Source organism: Solanum verrucosum, unplaced genomic scaffold (genome assembly GCF_900185275.1).
Source record: "Solanum verrucosum unplaced genomic scaffold, falcon-dt-bn FXZP01000079.1, whole genome shotgun sequence".
Classification (NCBI taxonomy): Eukaryota; Viridiplantae; Streptophyta; class Magnoliopsida; order Solanales; family Solanaceae; genus Solanum; species Solanum verrucosum.
The window spans coordinates 200,270-224,097 of NW_026020368.1; the positions used below are offsets into that span (position 1 = coordinate 200,270).

General features: G+C 31.0%; 3 protein-coding genes across 3 annotated transcripts; all 3 read left to right on the forward strand.

The window, feature by feature from the left end:
• The first annotated feature begins 4,152 nt into the window (after window positions 1-4,152).
• LOC125837955 (serine/threonine-protein kinase ZRK1-like) lies at window positions 4,153-23,513 on the forward strand. Its single transcript, XM_049517028.1, has 4 exons — window positions 4,153-4,157; window positions 5,358-5,483; window positions 9,749-10,402; window positions 23,470-23,513. Exons 1-3 carry the CDS (start codon window positions 4,153-4,155, stop codon window positions 10,398-10,400), a joined length of 783 nt encoding a protein of 260 aa, XP_049372985.1. The 3' UTR covers window positions 10,401-10,402; window positions 23,470-23,513.
• Window positions 13,040-14,200, forward strand: LOC125838118 (serine/threonine-protein kinase ZRK4-like). Its single transcript, XM_049517172.1, has one exon. It carries the CDS (start codon window positions 13,040-13,042, stop codon window positions 14,198-14,200), a length of 1,161 nt encoding a protein of 386 aa, XP_049373129.1.
• On the forward strand, window positions 17,835-23,391 carry LOC125837956 (serine/threonine-protein kinase ZRK3-like). Its single transcript, XM_049517029.1, has 4 exons — window positions 17,835-18,252; window positions 19,834-19,897; window positions 22,813-22,961; window positions 23,066-23,391. Exons 1-4 carry the CDS (start codon window positions 17,835-17,837, stop codon window positions 23,389-23,391), a joined length of 957 nt encoding a protein of 318 aa, XP_049372986.1.
• Window positions 23,514-23,828: the final 315 nt, after the last annotated feature.

A 23,828-nucleotide genomic window follows, 5' to 3' on the forward strand; every position in this document is an offset into this window, starting at 1 on the left:
AAATTTAATATTATATTCTTATGTCAAATTTCAACATAACGTCCTATGGCTTAAAAGAAAAGCAAAATATAAATTTATAACCTTATTCAACAATAAATTCTACTTCAATTTAAAAACTATAATACTAATAATCTTACTGCTTTACTGTGTAATTTTTAAGAATTTGCACTATTGATGGCCAATTTTAAGGCATTCCCACTAACCATGGATATCTATGGGTGGCCATCAAATATATATTCCTGTTAATTTCTATTACCATTGAACATCTAGTCATGCTTCACTACATTCTTCCCACCATTTATAAATGATTTGCCTGAGTTGAGTAAAACGACAATGTATTCCAGCTGCCCCTACAAATGTCCTTCATATATATTTAGAATCAGGACAAGATATAAATAAATGATTGAAAGATTCTTGAACCTTATTAGCACAGCAACAACATTCCATATAGTTTGTGATCTTATTTCTGACTAATACTTCTCCTCGTAGGAATTATTTCAAGTCATATTCTCCATAATAAGAAAGATATATGAAAACGAATACCCTTTTTCCAAATGAACATTATATCTTTCAAGGGGTGCTTTTTGCTTCTTACAATTTCCCAAGCACTTCTACCAAAGAAACTCTCCTTATTACTAGGCATCCATCAAGGTTTATCCCTCTTTTCTTACATTTGATTGTCTCCATTAAAGACTGAATGTGAGCACAAACTTTTTCATTGAATAGACCAACCTGATCTGACTAACTTCTTCTAGGTTGATATTAGGGATGTGACTTATAGGTCAAATATAGAGATAAAAACACATCTAAACTATCCACTTTTTTGAGTTTCATACCTAAATTATTGAAAGTTAGAGTTTCATACCTAAATTATTGAAAGTTAGAGTTTCATACATAAACTATCATTTATTAGTTTGAGAAACACACTTCAGTGATCTGTGTAATATACTCTCTCTTTTATTTGAAAAAACCTTGACACCTAACATTCCACATGGATAAAATATTTCACCTTGACAAAAATTAAATAATAAAGTATTAATATTAATTAAAAATTAAAGTATTACTATTCCCAAAGTTTATTTTTTAATTTAAGAAATAAAATTTAAATAATTTTCTTTAAAAACTTAACTATACAAAATAAGCACCTAAATAACAACTATATAACAATAGTTCTTTTTTTCACCAACATAACAATAGTTTTTTTTTACAAAACAATGAAATTATTAAACAAAATCGGAACAATAAAATAAATAATAAAAAGAAAAATAAAAATCGGAAATAAAAGCATGACTGCCCACAATTTATTTTTTAATTCCTTAATTTTCTCCCCCTCTCTTATTTACCTTCCATAAATATCTCTAATATAATTACTGTTTCTCTCTCATAATTCTAATCAAAATCAAACTCTATACCTCCACTATTCTGAAAGTGTGTTCAATAGAAAATATGAATATTTTTTCAATTTTAATTCAGCATCACGAGAGATGGAATGAAACAGGTATTCACCATAATAGTTGCTTCAATTATGATTGTTTTAAAGTATATTTATTGGTTTTATTGATTTGATTTTTTTTATAAACATATATTGTTATAGCTTTATTGATTGGTGTTTTTTGGATGAAATCTGTAAAACATAAATTATATTGTTCTCAATTGTTTTGCAGTATACGTAGGTACTCGTCTATAGTTAAATTATTGGTTAATTAGTGGTTTATGTATTAGTGTAGTCGATATATTTTGGATGCATATGTTTTTTAGTTTGTGGCGTATATACACCAAACCATTATGGTGTATTTTTGTTGATTTTTTATGTTATTTATCGGATTTTTCTGCTAAGTAGTGTTATTTATTTTGTATCTAACGAAAACAAAACTACCAACAAATATAAAATAGGATTTTATAAAGTCTTGTTATATGACAGTGGCTAGTTTGTTTATTGGCATTGTTTGGTTAATTTGTGGTGCAAATGATGATGTATATTTGTTTGAACTGTACACAAAATTTTAACCCTAACATACACCATAATAATTGTAAATTATACCAATATAATACACAAATATAAATTTGGATTGTTTTAAATATATTTATTAGTTTTATTGATTTAACTTTTTTATAAACATATATTGTTATAGCTTTATTGATTGGTGCTTTTTGGATGGAATCTGAAATATGGGGTGTAACAAGTATGTATCAACTTTTTAATTATTAATTTTTTAGTTTGATTGCTAAAATATATAGTTCATTTTTTATTTTTATTTTTTAAGGTTTTTTTGTTGTTTTTGTTGATTGATTTTTTATGTAAATAGATGTGTTAACTATGAAAAATATTGCTTGAATGAATGCTTCATATGTTGTTTGGCACACAAATTTTAATTAATTTGATTATATAAAATGATTGGAAAAGTCTTGGTTAAATTATGGTGTATATCTTAGTTTAGTTTATGTATTTCGTATTATAGTGCATTGTGTTGACACCCAATTTTGACCCTCCACAATATAAATTAATCATCGAGCTTCTTCGATTGCTAACAATTTAAAATAATGCGTTTTATAGGATTTTCATAAATAAAATAAAATAAACATAGTTTGCAAGTTTATTTTAAATAGTTTTGTCACTTTTTTATAATATATATGTTTTATTTAGTTATATATATAGTTACTGCATTTTACGAGTATTAAAAAATCATCTCGAAAAGATTTTATATTTTTAAATACTTTATTAGTAGTAAGGGTCGTAATTTTGAATAAATGAATTTTATGAAATTCAAAATACTCTCAAGTTATTTAGAGTAATTTTATCATTTTCAATAATTTTAATAGTTTTAATAATAAATAAGTATATTTTTACAATCACGTTATCTTATAAATATTTAAAAATCATCACAAAAGATTTTACGTTTAGTTAAAATTATAGTTATGATTTTGAGTTCATTAGTTTGTAATTAAATTAATTATTTTATAATTAAAATTAATTATTTTATTTTGTTAAGATTAAGAAGCTCGGTAATTAGTTAATATTAATTCATCTAAATTAAATCCAATATTATAAAAAAGGCTTAACTCCTTTTCTATTTGGGCCATTTTCCAAATGGCCCAATTTAATCAACAACAACAATACAATCCCAGCCCATTCCAGACGGCCCACATACAACAATCCCTTCAACATTCCCACACATACAATACATACAACAGCAACTCCAAAACCCACTGCCCCTGTACGTTCTTCTTCTCCAAAATGTGAAGAAACCCAAACCCAATCCAAATGACCCCAATCCCATACGATTCCAAACGACCCCCCACCCCTGCGTCTTACTCTTCCTCACCTGCTTCCTGCAGCCTTCAGCCCTGCGAGACCCCGAAAATCAACGACAATACACAGTCCAACAACTTCAGCGCAGAGCAGCGCCAAACGCGACCCCACTGCCCATAATTTCTTCTCCTTCACGCGAGGAAGAGACCGTTCCAGCAGCCCCCATCAGTCCGATTTGATATTGCATCCGGATTTGGAGGGATTTCGTTTGAATATTGAGCAATTGACAGTCTTTCCCATCCCTTGGGTAAGATTTTCAAATCGAAAAATTTAAATCCCAATTCTACCCTTGGCCTTTCCGAATTTCCCCCTATATATGTGTCTCTTCTCCTCCAGTGAAAGGGGAATGGGAGGGAGTTGGGATTTTTCCATTTAATAATTAATTGATAGTTAAGAAAGTTAGAATAACTCTCTAGACCTAAGTTTCGAGAAGTTCGATGATTTAATTCTGACTAGGAATTCTGGGTTTGTTGTTCGTATCGAGATTTCGTGGTGCAAAGATCCTTGCTCTTAACTCTCGTCCCTGTTTCGCTGCCCGGAAAAGGTAACGTTTACTCCGATAACTTTCTCTTCATCTCTTTTGTTATTTATTTTTTGTTAATATTGGGAAATCGCTATTTTGTTGGTAGTTCACTGATTAGTTATCATTGGATTGATATTGTTTTGGCGTGAAGTACATGTTCTTAGTCGTTTCCCTGGGTCAGTCGTGATATCGATTTAAAGCTCTACTAATTTATATCGTTGTTAAGCATCTAAGTGTTGCAGTCATGAGAAGTTACTGCCCAAGGTAGACTTTCTTATTGGGCTGAGTTTTAAAGACCAACTGATATGTTTAGGTATACATGGCGTAGGTGCATTCTGGTTGCTTAGTTTATCTATTTCTTAAATGTCTTTATTGTCTTACTGCTTAAAATGACTTGTTTAAATCAATTTTACATCTTCATTCTATTCAAATTTTAGTCGGAACCATTACATTCTTAAGGTGGAGTCGGTGCAAAATCTTAGTTTTCTTGTCTTATTTTTTCTGTTGGAAGTTTGAACCTTAAGATCATTCGAGATGATTTTTTTTTTTTTTTTGTGTTAATCTCTCATCGTGTGGTTCACTGATTATTTATCCTTTTTTGCTAATCTCCCGTTGCTTTGTTATGTCATATTTGTGGGCTCTGTTTGGAACAAAGAAAATTAGCCCATGTTTAGTTACTTTTCTATCAATGCAAGTCGGAAAATGTGATTTCATACGGATTTTCGTATTAGATTGTGTCGCCGATGATTTTTTTTTTTTTACTACTCCTTTTGGTCTAAAGAATGAAAGTTTGTTTCAAGTATCATATTGACAGCATATAGTCACTTATTTGATTAATAATGATAAAAATAATAGTTTGATTTGCTTCAGGTTTAGTATGCCTTCCTTAGAATATGTTCATTGTTTCTTGCTTTGTAGGTTTAAATATTTAACTAACCTTGGATGAATTTTAGCATAGTAAGTTGTATAATGTTGGCATTGATGTATTTTGTCTTTGGCTTTATGTGGTTGTGGCTCGTGTAGGAATATCCATTGTATCAATGTGAGGTCGATTCTCTTATTTATATTTGTTTCAATATTGAATTATCAACTTCTCTAAGTCATTCATTGGCATATAGTATATAAGAGTTACTAGACTTGAGCAGTAATTATTTGGGTTTGTGAGCTGCAATTACTACTTGATTTTGACCTATTAATACTCGTGTTGTCTATGTTATAATTCAATCAGTCTGGGTTACTTTGGTTTAAGATGGTAAAGTTACATTTATGTTTATGGTGTCGCAATTGACTAGTCTTTATCATCCACTAAAAATATTTTATTTTATTTTATTCTATCTTAATTATTCACTTTGAGAAATATTACTATTGTCTACTAATTTTTTGCTTCTCCTTTTCATTGCATGTGAAATCCATCTGAGTTCACTACGAACTCCTACCTTCCTCCTTGCATCTCGAGAGGGCCATAAAGGCTCAAATCATTTATCGAGTTGGAAATCATTTTGTATGAACTGAAATTTGAAACAGGTGTATGAAAAGTCCGAAAACAGGCAGTATACACACTGTATACAGCATTATACGCCAATATACGGGATCAAGGCAACAGATATGTGGCCAAAAACGTGAAAAATACTGTGCAGGGGCGAAGTACAGGTGTTCGGGAGCGAAAAATGCGTAAAAAAGCCGATATACATGCTCGTATACACTGATATACAGCCAGTGTATACCAAAAACGGGATTGGGCAAAAGTCCAAAAATCCCGACGAAATAGGCCCAAAAGGCCCAAATTTAATTTCCCTCTTACTCTTTAATTATTTATTTGCGATTATTTATTGTTTGTCTCTTAACTCTAATTTTAGAATTATTAATTAACTTAATTAAATTCCCCAAAAGAGGAGTTAGTTCTTTGTGTTGGTTTAATTTTAATATTTCATGTTTTAAAGTTCACTCATCATATCAATCAAATATGTCGGTCAAATTATACATTTTAATTAAGTTAAACCTTTTGTTATTAAAAATAATATTTTTAAAGCTTTTTCATTTAATCACCTTTTTATTTCATTTTAAAATTGTTGTGATTTAACGTATTTCCTCAAATAAACTCTAAAAGTGCTAGTCAAAACATTTTCAATTAAATATATATATATATATACACACACAAATATATATATATACACGCCCACTTAGTCATTTTTCATAAAAAGGGTTAATTAATTAATTAAAATTGATTTCCATGTTTAATTTATTAAATTGGCTTAATGTATTGTTTCAAAAATGAATCATATGAATTTTAATTATCTAGTTTTATTAAAATTTTATTCATATGCATTTTTCAATTATTTCATATTTAGGTCCATTTTCTTAAAAGTAAAATAAAATAACGTGTCTTTTATTTTTTTTAAGTTGATAGACTATTATGAATTGTTATTTTATGTTAAACAATTAGTCAAAATAATTTTAGTCAAGTCGCAGGTCAACCGCGTGTTAGCGGACATTTCGAATGCCTAAACTCTTCTCGAAGTGTAAATTGAACCCCGAACCCTCTTTGGTGTTTTCAAATGATTTTTTCTGTTTAAATCTTTGAAAATTATAAGTTTTCTTAATTTCTTTAAAAAATTAAGTGGCGACTCTTTTTTTAAGTATTTTTCTTAAATTGTTTTATACTTAGAACATTTCAAAAGGTAATTTTTTCTACATATAGGAAAATTACGGCGCAACACATTGTATACCAAAATTTAATCATAATGTATAATATTGTTCAAGATAGCAATGTTAAACTATTATGTGCACTTTTTTTTTATTAAGTTGATTATACTTGAAAAATATGGTAATTTCTTGGTTAGTTTGTGTGGTGTATATATTGGTGTACGTCATATATTATATATTAGATTGAACCGTACACCAAAGAATCGCCATATTTTACACCAAAGCATCAACATATTTTACACCAAAGCGTTATCATATTGTACACCAAAGCGTCACCATATTATATACCATTTCTAATTAATTTGTAATTTAAGAAATTATAAACAAGTGGTTGTATTATGGTTTTATACATTGTTGTAAGTTAGTATGTGTCTAACTATTTATCGAAATGTATCGCAGGAATGTATGTGGATTTCAAGATTGAAGGAGTGATATATGACACAAACACCAAAAAGACGTTTATCAAATAGATACAATACTTTGTAATTAATTTTATTTTTTTATGAATGAAATTTTTTCTAATACTAGTGATTTTTTCATATATGTTGGTATAATTATTTATTAATTCGATGATAAATATTGATAGATAATTGATAATATTATGGGGTAAGGCAACATATAGTTGAAATATATAACAAAAAATAATGTTATAATCATGATTTTTACTTCATGTGCAATTTAAATTATTTGTTGGTGTAAGTTATTCATTGTGATTAAAAATAATTGTACACCAAACATAATCTACAATGTACAGTATCTAATATACTTTTTAAAAAAAATTAAAACTATTGAACGGTGCTTTGAGTGTGATAGTTTATAATACGAATAAACTAATTGATTATATTTTATTATAAGTTATTTATTATACTTCAAAGAAAAATGGTCACCAGTATAATACAAAATCTATACCGTTTAATATACTCATTCCCCCCCCCCCCCCCCTCCCCCAATTTTTTTTAACTAACATATATAAAATTGAAGAGAGAAGTAAAAAGAGATATTCCCATAATAATTGAAATGAAACTAAAGAGAGAAAAAAAAAACTTTTTCAAACAGTAATTATATGAAATTAATGAGAAATGTGCTTAATGATAGAAATCATATTTAATTAGATGATACATTTTCACTCTGTAAAAATTAGCAACAAATTCTAAAAAGATAATTAAAAAAGAACGTAATTAAAGAGAGAGAGAAAAAATTAGCATCAAAATCTAAAAAGATAATTAAAAAAACGTAATTGAAGAGAGAGCGCGCAATTGTATTAGGTAAGAAAGAGAAAAAAAAAATTTAAGTAAAAGAAATGTATGCAATTATAATTGTGATTGATAATCTAAATGGTAAAAATAATAAATAATGAGTTCCATAAAATCAGCCACTGAGCCAAGAAAATAGGTATAAAAACGTATGAAGATACATATAGTTAATAAATTGTCATATTTGTAATTAAAATGTTATTGTTGTAAATAAAAAGAGTAGACTGATATTTATTATGTAAATTAAAGTCTTAAGTTAAATATTCTTGTAATCGCTAATCCCCCCCCCCCCCGACTCCACCACCTCCTCCACGTATCCCCCTCCCCCCCAAAACCACCCACGCATTCCTAAAAAAAATTGATATTATTTTATTTTAAAAAAAATTAAAGTTCTACCCCATTTTATTTAACCCTCCACTTTTAATTTATTTATTTTATTTTTACATTTTTCTCGTTTTTGTGTTAGATATGTACATATATTTTTAGGAATTTTTTTAACTTGTGTACCGAATATAACATAAATAAAAAATTTATTTTAAAAAAATTCTTACGGCGACAAGTAAAAAATATTTTTGATATGTATTTATCTAACACAGTACGAGAAAAAAATTTGGCAACGAAAGGTTAGGTGGAGTGGGTAAAATAATTTTGTAAGAAAATAAAACAATATCTAAATTAGTATTTGTAGGGGGGGGGGGGGTGTTCGGTGAAAGGAAGTGATGGAGTGGGGTAAGAAAAATATTTTACATTTTATTTTATAAGAAAATTATTTATATTTTTGGGATAATAGTTTTTTAATCTTTAATTTTAACTAATACTAATAATTTATTTAAATTTTATCAAGGTGAAATGTTTTGTCAATGTGGAGTGTGATATGATATTTTTTTATTAAATAAAAGAAATAGTGTATTACACACCATGATGAGAGTGTTATAAAATAGATATATGTGTTTCTCAAACTAATAAGTGATAATTTAGGTATGAAACTCACACTTTCAATAACTTAGGTATGAAACTAAAAAAAAAAGATAGTTTAGGTATGTTTTTGACATTTATCTCTAAAATATAATGTAAATCACTTGGTTGTGTCCAATCTCTAGCTATTATCACTTTTTTGTTATAATACTCAAAAGTTTTAAAAAAATCAAATGAAAATAAAATAATATGTAAATTAAGAAGATAAAAGTTTGTTACTTGTTTTTTTTTTTTTTCAAAGGACTGAAATTTTTAATTGTTACTTTTTTTTTTTAATTCTTTAAAAATATTATACCCCCGTTTATGCCCCTAAACTATTCGAAATTGTCTAGATATACCCCATTTAAAGTTTGGCTCACACGTGCCCTCGCCGTCCAACTTTTCGCATATATGCCCTTATGGGCGTTAGTTGGTCTGCTGGACATATCCAACTCATTTTCCATTTCTTTAAATGCCACATGGAATTGCCATGTCATTTTGACCTTACCACATGTCATTTATATGAAAATGGAAAATGATCAATTATGCGCCTAAAAAATTCGGATCCATAAACACCTAATTCGACCCATAAAACAACCCCCCTTTTAATAAAATATCCGACCCGTTTTCAACAATTTTGTTTAATTTTTATTTTTTTTTGATAAATCCCGAAAATGAGTAATTGATTAATAAAAAATAGAAAAAATATGAAAAAATTATCAAATTAATGCAAAAAATTCACAAATAAATATAGTAACCTTAAATTCAATAATTTCAATAATTTTTTTAATTTTTTTTTGGTAAATCTTGAAAATGAGTAATTGATTAATAAAAAATATGAAAAATAATATAAAATTAACGCAAAAAATTCACAAATAAATATAGTAACCTTAAATTCAACAATTTTTTTTGGCAAATCTCGAAAATGAGTAATTTATTAATAAAAAAAGGAAAAATATGAAAAAATATATATAATTTATGCGAAAAATTCACAAATAAATATAGTCACCTTAATAGAAAATCGCTATGTTGGGGAAATAGATTACGAGTTGCACGTGAGGTTGCTTCTGCAATCGTTTTCCTCCATACTGAGTTTACTACGCCCATCATCCACAGAAGTATAAAGCCATCTAATGTGATAATAGATGAGAAGAGCGGCGTTGCCAAAATATTGAACTTCTCACTCTCCATATCATTACCTCCAGGGGAATTGGAGGTACGAGATGATGGTGTGTGTGGAACAGACGGGTATATTGCTCCAGAATATCAGCACCAGTTAATTATTACTCAAAAAACTGATGTCTACAGCTTTGGGATTCTCCTCATTCAGCTATTAACTGGATTGGACGTGTACGATATTATGATAAGTGTAAAAGGTACATATTCAATACCGACATTAAATTATATAGATAGAGTGAAAAATGCAACCAACCTCGTCGATCGTTATATTAGAGAGGATAATGTACTAGATATAGTAGCTCTTTCCATTTTAGAAGAACATGGAATTGAGATTCAACAACAATTGGAAGACTACTTGGACCTTGCTAGGAAATGCACAGCTGACAAGGGAGATGATAGACCATACATGATTCATGTCGCAAGGGAATTGTGTCGAATTGAAAAGTGTTTTCGCTCTTGGTCAAAATTAAATGTTTAGAGGTTCCAAACATTTAATGAAATTGTCAATTTGATCTTTCTTTTGCTCTATTCGGATTGATTTCTCCTTCAGTGCTTAATTAAGAAGTGAGGTAATCAATTGCTTTAATTAAATCACAAGATATGATATATGAATATTCAGAATAAACGTTTCTTGGTTTACAAGATTGTAACATTTTAGATTATGTTAAATTTCATCTCTGCTAGTAAAGCATAGAATTCTCGAATTAAGATGAACTAGGCCAGGTTAACGTCCTTATAATAAATTATACTATATAATTAGGTAATAAGTGTGATCATAAATAACTTCATTAGTATTATGATTGATCTACTCTAATATCCAAATTCTTAAATTATGAAAAAACTTACAAACTGTGCAAGTCTGCACATAACATATCCATGTTGCTTAAAATTTTCCATAAAATTTGATACTTGAATTTATGTTGATTTTCTGTACATGATTTAAGCAACCATGGTGGAAGTATTGAATGTATAATGGTCTGAAGAACAGGGAGATTCAAAAGGAGGTTGAGAAGAATATCTTGCAGAGCCTAATTTGGGCAATTAAATGTCTAAATAGAAAAATGGAATTCTTGGCCCATCACCGGACTGAGGATTTTCTTTCTTCAGCCGCGGAAGGCTTGGTTCTGTCGAAGAGCTAACACCCTTCTAAGTCTCCAACGTCCTCATCTAATCATGAGCCAGAGGCTAATCTTGGTTCAACAACATTATTTAAAGATTTCTTACACTCCCTCCAAAGCATATTAAGAGCAAGCACGATGTCATCATAGTATAATTGTTTAATTAAGCAAAGAGATATAAGAATCGATACCTTATGAAGTGCAAATCTTTTCATGTCAATTTAAAAGGTATATTCATATATAATTCACCAGATCACTACGCCCATCATAATTAACGACATTAATTGCACTAATGCGGAAGACTGTGAGATATATGGTCAAAGGCTGAGATACTTTAATGTGCCGTAACAGGGATTGTGTTTTTTCTGGTGGTAAGGTATGCCTATTTTGAAGCACCGTGTTTTATTAGCGAAGAGTTGTGTTTTACATGGTGAAAAGTAGAGAGTAAATTTTGAAATAAAATAAAAATGATCTTCAAAAAGGAATCACAACAAACAAACTAAATTTTTTGAATCAATTGGTATTGAAATTTTGACTCCAATTTCAAGCTCAAAAATTTAAATTAGAAGTTCAATGCATTTCAATTATCATGTATTTCATTTGTAATTTACTCTTCATGAAATATAAGAGAATATGAAAAGATTATTTTTTTTATCGTAAGATTTGATATGGATTAATGTTATTTAGATTTCTTGTAAACATATTTACTGTCATATTTTTTGAAATTTTAATTTTAAGAGAACATTAAATAGAGATACAATAATAAATTTACCTAAATTTTTAGTAAGTGTGAAATCTAAATTGGTAACAACTAAATAGAAATAGAGGGATAGTTTAGTAGTATCTTTTTTACTTTTCAATTCCTTCAGTGAGTTATGATTTTTAAAATAGAATTTGAAAATAGTAAACGCAAGAAATACAAAAAGATTGTGTTACAATGCGAAATATATTTTAATAAGCAAATAATTACGAAGCTGAATAAAGAAAGAAGAAACGAATTCGGAGCTTAAAGGGTAATAGTATTTTTTTTTTTTTTTAATCCACATTTAAAATGGGGTAACAGTAATGGAAAAGAAATCAATTGGACAAAAACGTGGGGCATGCCATGCGGGAGACGTCAACTTACGAAGTAGGGCGTGAGGATGAGGATGATCACATTCACACCTTATGAGAGGTGCTGGACCCCTTGCCTTGTAAGGCATTATATGGCAGTCGGGGAGACGCCTTTCCACTTGCATGCATTCCATCCTCGAGCAGTCACGGAATTTTCTATGGAAGTGCTTAGAAACTCAATTTGTGTGAAAGTCAATGCACAAATTAAGAGACCAGCAGGAAACATGTGTAATTTTCTGCCATAGTTTTTTTCACTATTTTAGCGATTATGATTGAGATAAAGCTCTTTAGATGGTAGGAAACATGTGTAATTCCTCGATTAGTGATGAAATCCCCAAATTCCTTTTCTCGAGTATATGCAGTTGTCTTCTCCAGATCTCTTCTCACGTAAAAATCTATGCAACAAGATATGCTAGGCTTCAATGGAATCTAGCTTTGATACCATGTTGAAAGTATTAACCTAGCACTGCTACATTGACATTAGAGGAGAAGAAAGAAAGTGACTGGAGATATTTTGTGAAACTGCATTACCTTTCATTGATACAAGTGTGTCTATTTATACATGTCACTAACCAACTACTTTATTTACAAAGCTAACTAACTGACTATCAGTTTTAATCTAACAGACTCTGTAACTAATCTTATTTAAGCTATTCTAATTAAACAACTTAATACAACTGTCACTATTTTCTACAATGTGTAATTTTCTGCCGTAGTTTTTTTCACTATTTTAGCGATTATGATTGAGATAAAGCTCTTTAGATGGTCTTTTCTATTGTATAATTTTCTATTGTCCGAGTTGTTTCCATCTAGTACACTAATAGTGATGGATGCCTTATTGTGTATTTAATCCTAATTCATGGAGACTGTCACTTCTAAATTAGAGATGCCTTTCTTCAGAGGAAAAAATCTTTTTTCCTCTGCCTCTGCTGAAAGGCGGGAGAAAGAGAAGGATTGTTATTTGAATAATGGAAGTTTGGTGCTTGAGGAGTTTCTTGCTTTATGCGACGGAAATTGCAGAATTCCCATCCGTTACTTCACTGCCATAGAAATCGACAATGCAATAAAACACTCTAAAAGAAAAATGGACCTTGCCAAGGGGTCTATGGTTATGGGATCGCTAGACAACCGCCTTGTTTTAGTTAGGTTCAATACATGTACATTAAACAATATCCACCGAGATATAGCAGTTACTGCTCAGATGAGTCATCTCAAGAATGTGCTGAGACTTGTCGGTTGCTGTCTAGAATTTGAAGAACCAGTTCTGGTGTATGAATATGTTGAAGCTATATCTCTTTTCGATCTAATTTACAAAAAGGATGGTCAAAATATAAAATCGCTATTATCTTGGGGAAATCGATTACGAGTTGCACGTGAGGTTGCTTCTACAATCGTTTTCCTCCATACTGAATTTACTACACCCATCATCCACAGAAATATAAAGCCTCACAATGTAATAATAGATCAGTACAGCGGGGTTTCCAAAATATTGAACTTCTCACTCTCCATAGCATTGCCTCCAGGGGAATTGGAGTTAGTAGATGATGTGCGTGGAACAAGTGGGTATATAGCTCCCGAATATCTCCAGCAGGGTATTATTACTCAAAAAACAAATGTCTACAGCTTTGGGATTCTTCTCTTTCAGCTATTAACCGGAAAGGACATGAACAGTATTTCTAGAAGAGCGGATTTTACAAATTCAAAAGAGAGAATAGATTTTGAAGAGGACGCTAAATCCAATACAGAAGAGGGTAGTGATATGAATAGCCTGGATTCTGTAATTCTGGAAGAGACAATAGATTCTAAAAATCTTCCAATCAACTTTGTCGATCGCTATATTAAAGAGAGTAATGTAATGGATATTACGGATCCAACTATCTTAGAAGAGCATGGAATTGAGATTCAACAACAATTGAAAGACTACTTGGATCTTGTTAAGAAATGCACAGCTGACAAGGGAGATGATAGACCATACATTATTCATGTCGCAAGGGAATTAGGTCGAATTGGAAAGTGTTTATGTGCCCACACTCTTGGTCAAAATTAAATGTTTATTTTTAATTTCTTAACGTATTCATATTAGATTCCAATTTGAAGGTAATTTAGTTTGTTTGTACCATCATATTTATGTTGAACAAAAAATGATATCTGCGGATAATGAAATTGCCAATTTGATCTTTATTTTGCTCTATTCAGATTGATTCATCCTTAATTTTTCGGTTTATAGAAAGAAATATGGACCGTGTTAGTTTTCCATTTGTCATTCAATAAATTTTAGAAATTAAATTCAGACAGTGCCACTGCTTGTAATTTGTCCGTAGTTCTGTATTGGCATAATACATATATTGGACCCTAAACTTGGCTTCAAATTTTAACTTTGACCTCCAACTTTCATAGTGCACAAATAGGCACTTTAACTTGTATAAAATAGAACAAATAGACACACATGTCCTACATGGCATCCTACATGTCATTTTTTGTCCTGCGTGGTGTCCTACGTGTATTGTGCCATGTAGGACATGTGTGTCTATTTGTTCTATTTTATACAAGTTAAAGTGCTTATTTGTGCACTATGAAAGTTTGAGGTCAAAGTTAAAATTTGAAGCCAAGTTTAGGGTTCAATATATGTATTATGCCTTCTGTATTTGTCATTTGCCATTTGGATATGTTAAATATCTACTCTTGCTAAGAAATCATAGAATTCTCAAAATAACATGAGCTATGCCAGATTCACGTCATTATAATTGATATTATTGCTATTTGCATGATTCCCATCAGGGGACTGACAAGGAAAAAACTTTTTTTCTCTACTTCTGCTGTAAGGCGGAAGAAAGAGAAGGATTGTTATTTAAAGAATGGAAGTTGTATGCTTGAGGACTTCTTGCTTTATGCGATGGAAATTGCAGAATTCCCATCCGTTACTTCTCTGCCATAGAGATCAACAATGCAATAAAACACTCTAAAACCATAATATTGGACCGTGCCGATGAGTATACGGTTACAGGCTTGCTGGACAACCGCCCTGTTTTAGTTTGACAAAGTTGGAAACAAGAGTGCTGAAATAAGCTGGAGTTCTTCATTAACTCAGTGAGAAGAAGAAACTTGTAGAAAGAAGAATTGGAAGCTGTGTATTGCATTTTTTTACTAACTGAATCAATAAGCATTACATTGGTGTGTATATATACACATACATGAGAAAGGAAAATAGCTAATTAAACTAGTCTGACAATTCTAACAAACTTAACTAACTGCCTAATTCTAACTACTTTATATATATTGGCTTTGGAACATTTTAATATTCTTATTAAAATTATGTTGAAGTGGCTTATCCAATTCCTTGGTATCATACGTGTAAGAAGTCATGCATGATAGCTAATTACTCGTCATAGTGCATTACTTTTGTCCGTTGAATTTTGGCTTAGTTGTTATTCTTCAATGTTGATAAATTTTGCTAGAACATTGGGTTATTTTTTGTTGGCCGTTGTGTTATTCTGTTAGAACAAGTAGTGGTCAACTATGACCATTACTCCTCGATATTGAAATCTCATTATTCTTCCTCCATTATGCCTTGTAATCTATGTAACCTCTAGGTCATTTATCTTTTCTATTTACTACCCCATTATCTTCCTATTCATTGCTAGGAAGACATCCCCAACTATAAATAGTGGTGGTCTTCATTTGGTTTAGACACACAAGAAAATAGAGAGTGCATAAAGTTAGTCAAAAAAGAGAGTTCTTATTAGTTGAAGGGAAGTGTTCTTTTTGTGGAGTTTTGGACACAACTCTTGTCCATGATTGTTGAGTTATATTTTGTGATTAAGTTGTTGTATCTTGGAAGGAACAAGTCAAGAAGGACTACTGTTGAACTGGTAAAAAACATTTGTTGCAGTGGACTTGAATCTCCTTAAAGAGAGCGAGATATTCGCGCCTCAACCTGAAGAGATTATTATTTCTACGTTTTATTTTCAATTGTAATTTTGTATATTTGTTATTTTGTAATTTTTCACTAACACTTTAACTACCTTTAATTTACTCACTAATTCTATTACCCTCAAGTTGGAGGCGCAATAAGTACAAACAACTTGCTTAGAATTGTTGAATGCTTGACTCCAGTCAAGGCCTTGGTAAAAATGTATGCTAGCTGTGAATGTGTGGAAATATGATTAAGTGCAATTAATCATTGTTAAAGTTTGTCCCTAACAAAATGGCAATCCACTTATATGTGTTTTGTTGGATCAACAACAGTTGGAAGACTAACTTGGATCTTGTTAAGAAATGCATAGTTGATAACGGAGATGATAGACAATATATGATTCATGTCACAAGGGAATTATGTTGAATTGAAAAGTGTTTATGTACCCACGCTCTTGGTCAAAATTAAATATTTAGAGGTATTCATATTAGGTTCTAATTTCAAGGAAATTTATCCGTAGTTTTGTATTTGTCATTTGCCGGCCATTTGGATATTAGAGCTGTTAAAACGGGTCAGCCCAGCTCTACCCCGCCCAAGCCTCGCGGGCCAAAGAATTTGATGGGCTGGGACGGGCCGGCCCTTCATTTCAAAGGGCTGTAAAATGGTCAACCCGGCCCAACCCCAGAAGGGTCAAGGGCTGGGGCAGGCCGGCCCTTTTTTTTTCTTTTTTTTTATGTCAAATCAATGTCACAAACAGTAACATTGTTTCAATAATTCTAAATAAAATCTAGCAATAAATATTTAAAGAAAAAAAATCTCTTAAGTAAATAATATCTGAAAAACAAACTAGTAAACTAAAGAACACTTCTGACTAAAACTTTAGTTAGCAATACATAATTACTTAAAGTATTTTGTTAAATGAAATCAAGAAACTAATTAATTGTTCAAGACATAAAATATTCTATCACATATAATATAAATAGTGTTTACTATCCAAGTCTTATATTCAAAATTAAATAATAAAGAATTCATGAGGTAAGCTCCTTAGAAAAACTCCACAAATACTTACTTAGGTTTTCTAGTTTTTTATTTTTATTTTTTAATATTTATTTTCATTAAAATTAAATAATTTGGCCCGTGGGCCGACTCTGACCCAACCTCGATCAAGTCTCAAGGGCTAAGGGCCTAAAAGGGTTGGGCCTATAAGCCCCGATTTTAAACGGGCTTGTAAAATCATATCCTAACCCTACCCCAATAACGGATTGGGTCAGACCGGGCCCATGGGCTAAGCCCTTTTTGACGGCTCTATTGGATATGTTAAATTTCCTCTTTGCCAGGAAAGCATAGAATTCTCGAATTAACAAGAGCTAGGCCTGCAGGTTCACGTCATTATAATTGATGTTATTGTACGTATATTAATTAAATTAAAAAAGGAAATAGTGTGTTCGGTCACTACAATGAATAAATAAATTATTAATTAAAGTAACAGTTATGGGAAAAAAAAAAAACTGAGGCTTGATACACCACATAAAGTTTTGATTTTCATTAGCTAAATCCAAAAATCAAATATTAATTGATAGGACAACGACATTAGGGCGTAATGGAACTTGATAAGCAATTGCAATGAAAGTACTTGGAAACTCAATTTGTATGGAATTGAATGCACAAATTAAGACCAGCAGGAAGCTTCTTCCGACTTGTTAACTACTAGCTAGTGATGGATGCGTTATTGGATTTAATCCCTATTCTAAATTAGAGCAAGCAAATAATGTCTTTCTTCAAGGGACTACTACTCGCAAAGAAAAAACTTTTTTCCTCTGCCTCTGCTGAAAGGCGGAAGAAGGAGAAGGATTGTTATTTAAAGAATGGAAGTTGTGTGCTTGAGGAGCTTCTTGCTTTATGCGACGGAAATTGCAGAATTCCCATCCGGTACTACACTTCCATAGAGATCCACAATGCAATTAGACACTCTAAAACCACAATAATGGAGCTTGCTGATGAGTCTATGGTTACAGGATCGCTAGACAACCGCCCCATTTTAGTTAGGTTCAATGAACGTACATTCAAGAATATCCACCGAGATATAGCAATTACTGCTCAGATGAGTCATCTGAAGAATGTGTTGAGACTTGTCGGTTGCTGTCTAGAATTTGAAGAAGCAGTTATGGTGTATGAATATATTGAAGGTATACCTCTTTTCGATCTACTTTTCAACCATACCAAATTCGACATTCCAGACTCAACGGCGCAGTCAAAATTTCCATCAGAGGTCATTTCGATAAAAAGTGGGTCCCACTTCCAAAAGCCCTTTTAAGTCAAAACCCACAAAAGGGCTCGGAAAGATATCGAAAACCTCCAGACACAAAAGAAAGGTCAATCTAGACCAAACTCGACATTTCGGAGCTAACCACGCTGACGGAATTCTCATCCGAGCGCGTTTACTCAGAATGTTGACCAAAGTCAACCTTATGTCAAATTTCAAAGGCTAAAACGCCTAATCGCACCGACTCACACTGAAAACCTCGGGAGTCATGTCGACCAAGCTACTAGCCTAAAATGACCCTTCCGGAGCTGATGAAATCGTCAGAATTGGATTCCGATGTCATCTTCTTGAACTTTTGATCGAAAATGATCGTTCAAGGTTCATAAGCTCCAAAACACAAAACTCACACCAAGACCAAACGAACGACCAGGTGACCGAACTGTCAGTCCCAGCAAGTCATAAATGACTTGGGGTCGCTATAGGAACGCTCTAAACAACACACAGAAGGCAAAACACAGAAATGACCATGAGGGTCATTACAATAACAACAGAGACATACTAACAACTTATATGAATGTGGAATTTGAGAACCCAAATCAGAAACATCTTCAAACAGCCCATAACTTTGAACTCGAACAACCTCATTTTACTCGAAATAAACACATTAAAGTTAATGTCACAACTACTTTAAATGAATATTATTGCGATAAGGCATCCAAACTGATTACTTTAGCAGGAGAGGTCAATTTATAAGACGAGGAGTGCAACAAGACCTAATCTTTTCTATTACGGTAATTCAAAACGACAAAGTGAATAACCAAAGGACACTGAAGAGGCAAAATTGTACAATAAATATACTCTAAATTGAGACCAAATGAACAGCAGAAGATTTCGAACAAAATCAAATGGAGATAGCTAGCTTTATTAGTATTCACTCATGCTCACTGTCCAGGAATCAGAGGAAAGCTACGCTAAAGAGGAATAAAACATTAAGACAAGGAACTAACCACACTTAATAATAGAACTCATATAAAAAATTGAGCGCACAATGTTGTATTGAATCAGAATGTAAGAGGGGGCGGAATTACCTTTCTTGGAGCAGCGAACTAGGAACAACAAGCAGGGAGAAACGATTCTTCTACCACGATCTTTCGAATAGGAGCAGCAAGTTAAGAAAATTCGGGCGGCAATCGTTTTGGAATTTAGAATCGGAAAACTAGATATATCTTTTTCTTGAAAGTGTAGAAGTGACTATTGCTAAAAAAAAAAACTTCAACCGTCTATCCGCTCTCCTCAAGAGTGAACATGGGTATTTATAGGCCGAATTTGGGATTGAAAAAAGGGGGGAAACGGGCAGAAATTTTGGATGATTTTTGAATCCAAAATTTAAATTCTCTTTGCTCTTTTCAAGGGAATAGTGAAAGAGATTCAGAAATCCCCGAAAAGTGGGAAAATAGGATGGCGATGTGATCTATTAGGACTCTAGGGTTATGGGTTTTCGCAGATGATCACGTCTCTGGGTTCTCCGCGATTTCCGGTGATTTTAGGCGTGAAGAAGACGAAAGCAAGTATGGGGTGAGGTCGAGTTTGGTATGCGTTGTTGTTGTATCGTTTCTCGCATGAAGAAGATGCAGGGGTCGTCTGGTTCTTTTGGTATTGTTGATGTTATTGTATTGCTTCCGTGAAATAAAGTGGGCTGGGTCGGGCACTGTTACTGTTGAATTGATATTGTATTGTTGCTGTACGTAATGGTTTCTCTTTTGGTTGAAATTTGGAAATTTGGAAAGGTGGGCTGCTAGTGGAATTGGGCCGGTTGAAGGGTAATGGAAAAAGGCCCAAATTTGATTTCTTAAAAGTTTTAAAGGAGGTAAAATAAAAATGACTAAAATCATAAAAAAGAAATATAGCCAAATTGATTTTAATTTGCAAAAGGCTAAAACCTAAATAAGACGAATTAATATAATTAATTAACGAGTTTCTTAATCTTAACAAAATTAAATAACTAATTTTTAAAATATTAACTATTAATTAATTAAACTAATTGGAAAAATTTAAAATTAAAACCTTTGAGACGATTTTCAAATAAAATATATTAATTATATACATAACTATAAAAATATTTTTTATTTTTTTTATTTTTTTAAATTATAAAACTGACAAAACTTACATAAAAAATAACTCGAAAAATATTTTGAATCTCATAAAAGCTAATTAATTCAAAATTATAGCCATCACTTTAAAATACACTAAAAAAAAATATAAAGTCTTTTGAAATGATTTTCGAATATTTATAGGATATACTTATTTCATACATAATTATAAAAACATATAGATTATTAAAAATACAAAAAGTGATAGACTATTTAAAAACCTACAAAAAATATATATATTTTTTTTTTGAAAATTTATGAAACTAATTATTTTAAATCATTTGAAATTGAAGAAGCTCGATGATTAATCTATAATGTGGAGGTCGAAAATTGGGTGTCAACACCAAATATAAGCATGTCATCAACATATAAACATATTATCACATAATCATTGTCTACCATTTTGGTATAAACACATTTATCCACTTCAATAGATACATAATAGTCTCTCAGTAAGACTTGATCTATTTTTCCATGCCACTATTTAGGAGCTTGTTTTAGGCCATAAAGAGATTTGATTAACTTACAAACTTTATTTTCTTGTTCAGGAATAATACATCCTTCAGGTTGAACCATATAAATTTCTTCTTCTAAATCACCATTTTCAAGTATTATATATATATTACTTAAGAATATTATTGTAGTAGTATTTATCCTAATTCTTGTATTGATTATTTTGATATTATATTTCTCCATCTATTATATATATTTTTCAACACTATGCACATTTAACATTCAATTATTTGTAGTGTGTGAATTTGATCCTTAAAGTTAACAAAAGTTAACTATTTAACAAAATGATTATTTGAAAATATTTAAAAATAAAATAACGGGTTAATGATGTTAAATGCTTGAACAATTATGTATATAAATTTAACTCATTTGTTTCTCTATTTGCTCCATTTTTTTTATTTATTAGCAACTCATTCTTCTTGTCTTTTTCAATGGTTACTAATCAAGGTTAAATATGATTATATTTGAAAGGGTTTAGCAAGTGGACATGCTCCTTAAGGCTATCTATGATGTCCTAACATCTTTTCGTTATTAAAAAAAATTAACATTTTGTTTTTACTACATTTAATATTTTCTCATACACATAATTCTTCAAGCTTTTAGAATCACCAACCCTTTAATTTATTTTATTTTATATATTTTAAAATAATCATTTTGTTAAATAATAAACTTGTGTTAACTTCAAGGACTAAAACCCCACACTATAAATTATTAAAGATTAAATGTACACAATCAAATAACAAACGAATTTAAACTGGAAGTATGCAATAATACAGGGATTATTATCACTATTTTCCAAAATAAATTAATTTAAAAATATTAAATTTGGAAGGGAAGGATAAAGAAGTCAAAATGAAAATCAGTTTATTGTGTCAAAAGCCATCTGGGCCAAAAGAATTTATCCATATTTCATTTTAAGTGAATTTATGAAAAAAATTTCATTACTCAAAATAATGAAATTGTTCAAAGTTTTATTTTTCTTCTAAAAAAATTGGGGTTAGGGGATCGGAAGGGGAAATGGGAAGGGGGGAATCGAATCCTCACAACCAAGGTGGGAGTATACGTAGCCAACAACGGAGTTACTAAGATTTTCATTTTTCAAAGTTTAAGATGGATGTTGAATTTTTTTTCATATTTGCTCTTTTCTTTTTAATGAAGTTTGATATTTCATAGGCAATAAATTTCTCCCTCTGTCCTTAATTACTTGTCCAATTTTTATTTTTACTTGTCCATTTTGACATATCAAAAAAGGATAAAAAAAATTTACCAATTATACCCTCAATTAATTGACTTTGGAAAATGTAGAACTTCTTGAAGATTTTAAGTTTTTATTCATCCACTTCATAATTAATTAGGGTAAAATGGTAAACTCATTATGTCAATTATTTGTTTTCTTAATAGGTGTGTCAATTCAAAAGTGGACAAGTAATTAGGAATAAAAGAAGTTCTACTTACTACAAAGTTATATTTATGATTTCTCAAAGAAAAATAATGAAAAATATAGATTAAATTATGCATTAAATATTTTTTCTTAATGAATATGCATTATCTCACTAATTCACTTAATAAGGAACAGAGTGTTAATAAAAAAGGTCAACATCATAAACCAAAATAAGTGTGAATTAATTAGGGTGCCGTAATGGAACTGATAAACAATCGCCATGGAAACTCCATTTTTTGTCATGTTGTGTGGAATTTAATGCACGCGTCAAAGTAAGAAAGAGCAGCGGAACCTCACTACTTCCTTGCTCATTCATTCCCACTGGTGATGCCTTTTTGGATCTAATCTCAATTCTGAAGCAAATAATGTCTTTCTTCAGGGAACTACTACTACTCACAAGGAAAACACTTTTTTCCTCTGCCGATGCTGAAAAGCGGAAGAAAGAGCATGATTGTTATTTACAGAATGGAAGTGCGGTGCTTGAGGAGCTTCTTGCTTTATGCGATGGAAATTGCAGAATTCCCATCCGTTACTTCTCTGCCGTAGAGATCCACAATATTACTACCAGAGTATTATTACTCAAAAAACTGATGTCTACAGCTTTGGGATTCTTCTCTTTCTACTATTAACAGGAAAGACAGCGTATGATATTATAGATAGAGTGAATTCAAAAGAGACAACAGATATTGATGAAGAAGACTCTGTTGAAGAAGATAACTTTATGGATTCTGTAATTCTGGAAGAGACAATAGATTTTAAAAATTTTCCAACCAATTTTGTCGATCGTTATATTAAAGAGAGTAATGTAGTGGATATTGCAGATCCTACTATCTTAGAAGAACATGGAATTGAGATTCAACAACAATTGGAGGACTACTTGGATCTCGTTAAGAAATGCACAACTTTGAAAGGAGATGATAGACCATACATTATTCATGTCGCAAGGGAATTATGTTGAATGGAAAAGTGTTTCCGTGTCCTGGCTCTTACTCAAAATTAAATGTTTATTTTTAATTCTTTAAATTATTCATATTAGGTTCCAATTTAAAGGAAATTCAGTTTGTTTGAACCCTCATATTTGTTGGGTTTTAAAAGGTGTGAATGGAAAATGAAGAGTTGCGACTTTTATGAAGAGTTGTGACTTTGGTGAAAAGTTGCGACTTTTATGAAGAGTTAAGACTTTTATGAAAAGTTGCAACTTTTATGAAAGGTGGTGACCTTTCCGAAAGATTATGACTTTTCCAAAGGTTTGTGACATTTCCGGTAAGGCACAATAAGAACCTTTTCACACTACCCTTTGTTTTCTATAAATTGAGGAATTTCCTCTCATTTTATAAATAGAATTTTTCTGGACTTCTTCTACTACTAAATCTAGTATTCTAAGTGTACTTTACT

Bases quoted from the DNA above. Each gene is read 5' to 3' on its own strand.
- LOC125837955 (XM_049517028.1), top strand. The intron at 5,484-9,748 runs GTGTTCGGGAGC...AAATAAATATAG, and splicing joins TGTGCAGGGGCGAAGTACAG to TCACCTTAATAGAAAATCGC.
- LOC125838118 (XM_049517172.1), top strand. From the start codon at position 13,040: ATGCCTTTCTTCAGAGGAAAAAATCTTTTTTCCTCTGCCTCTGCTGAA.
- LOC125837956 (XM_049517029.1), top strand. From the start codon at position 17,835: ATGTCTTTCTTCAAGGGACTACTACTCGCAAAGAAAAAACTTTTTTCC. The intron at 19,898-22,812 runs GTATGGGGTGAG...GTCTTTCTTCAG, and splicing joins CGTGAAGAAGACGAAAGCAA to GGAACTACTACTACTCACAA. The intron at 22,962-23,065 runs GTTACTTCTCTG...TACTATTAACAG, and splicing joins AAATTGCAGAATTCCCATCC to GAAAGACAGCGTATGATATT.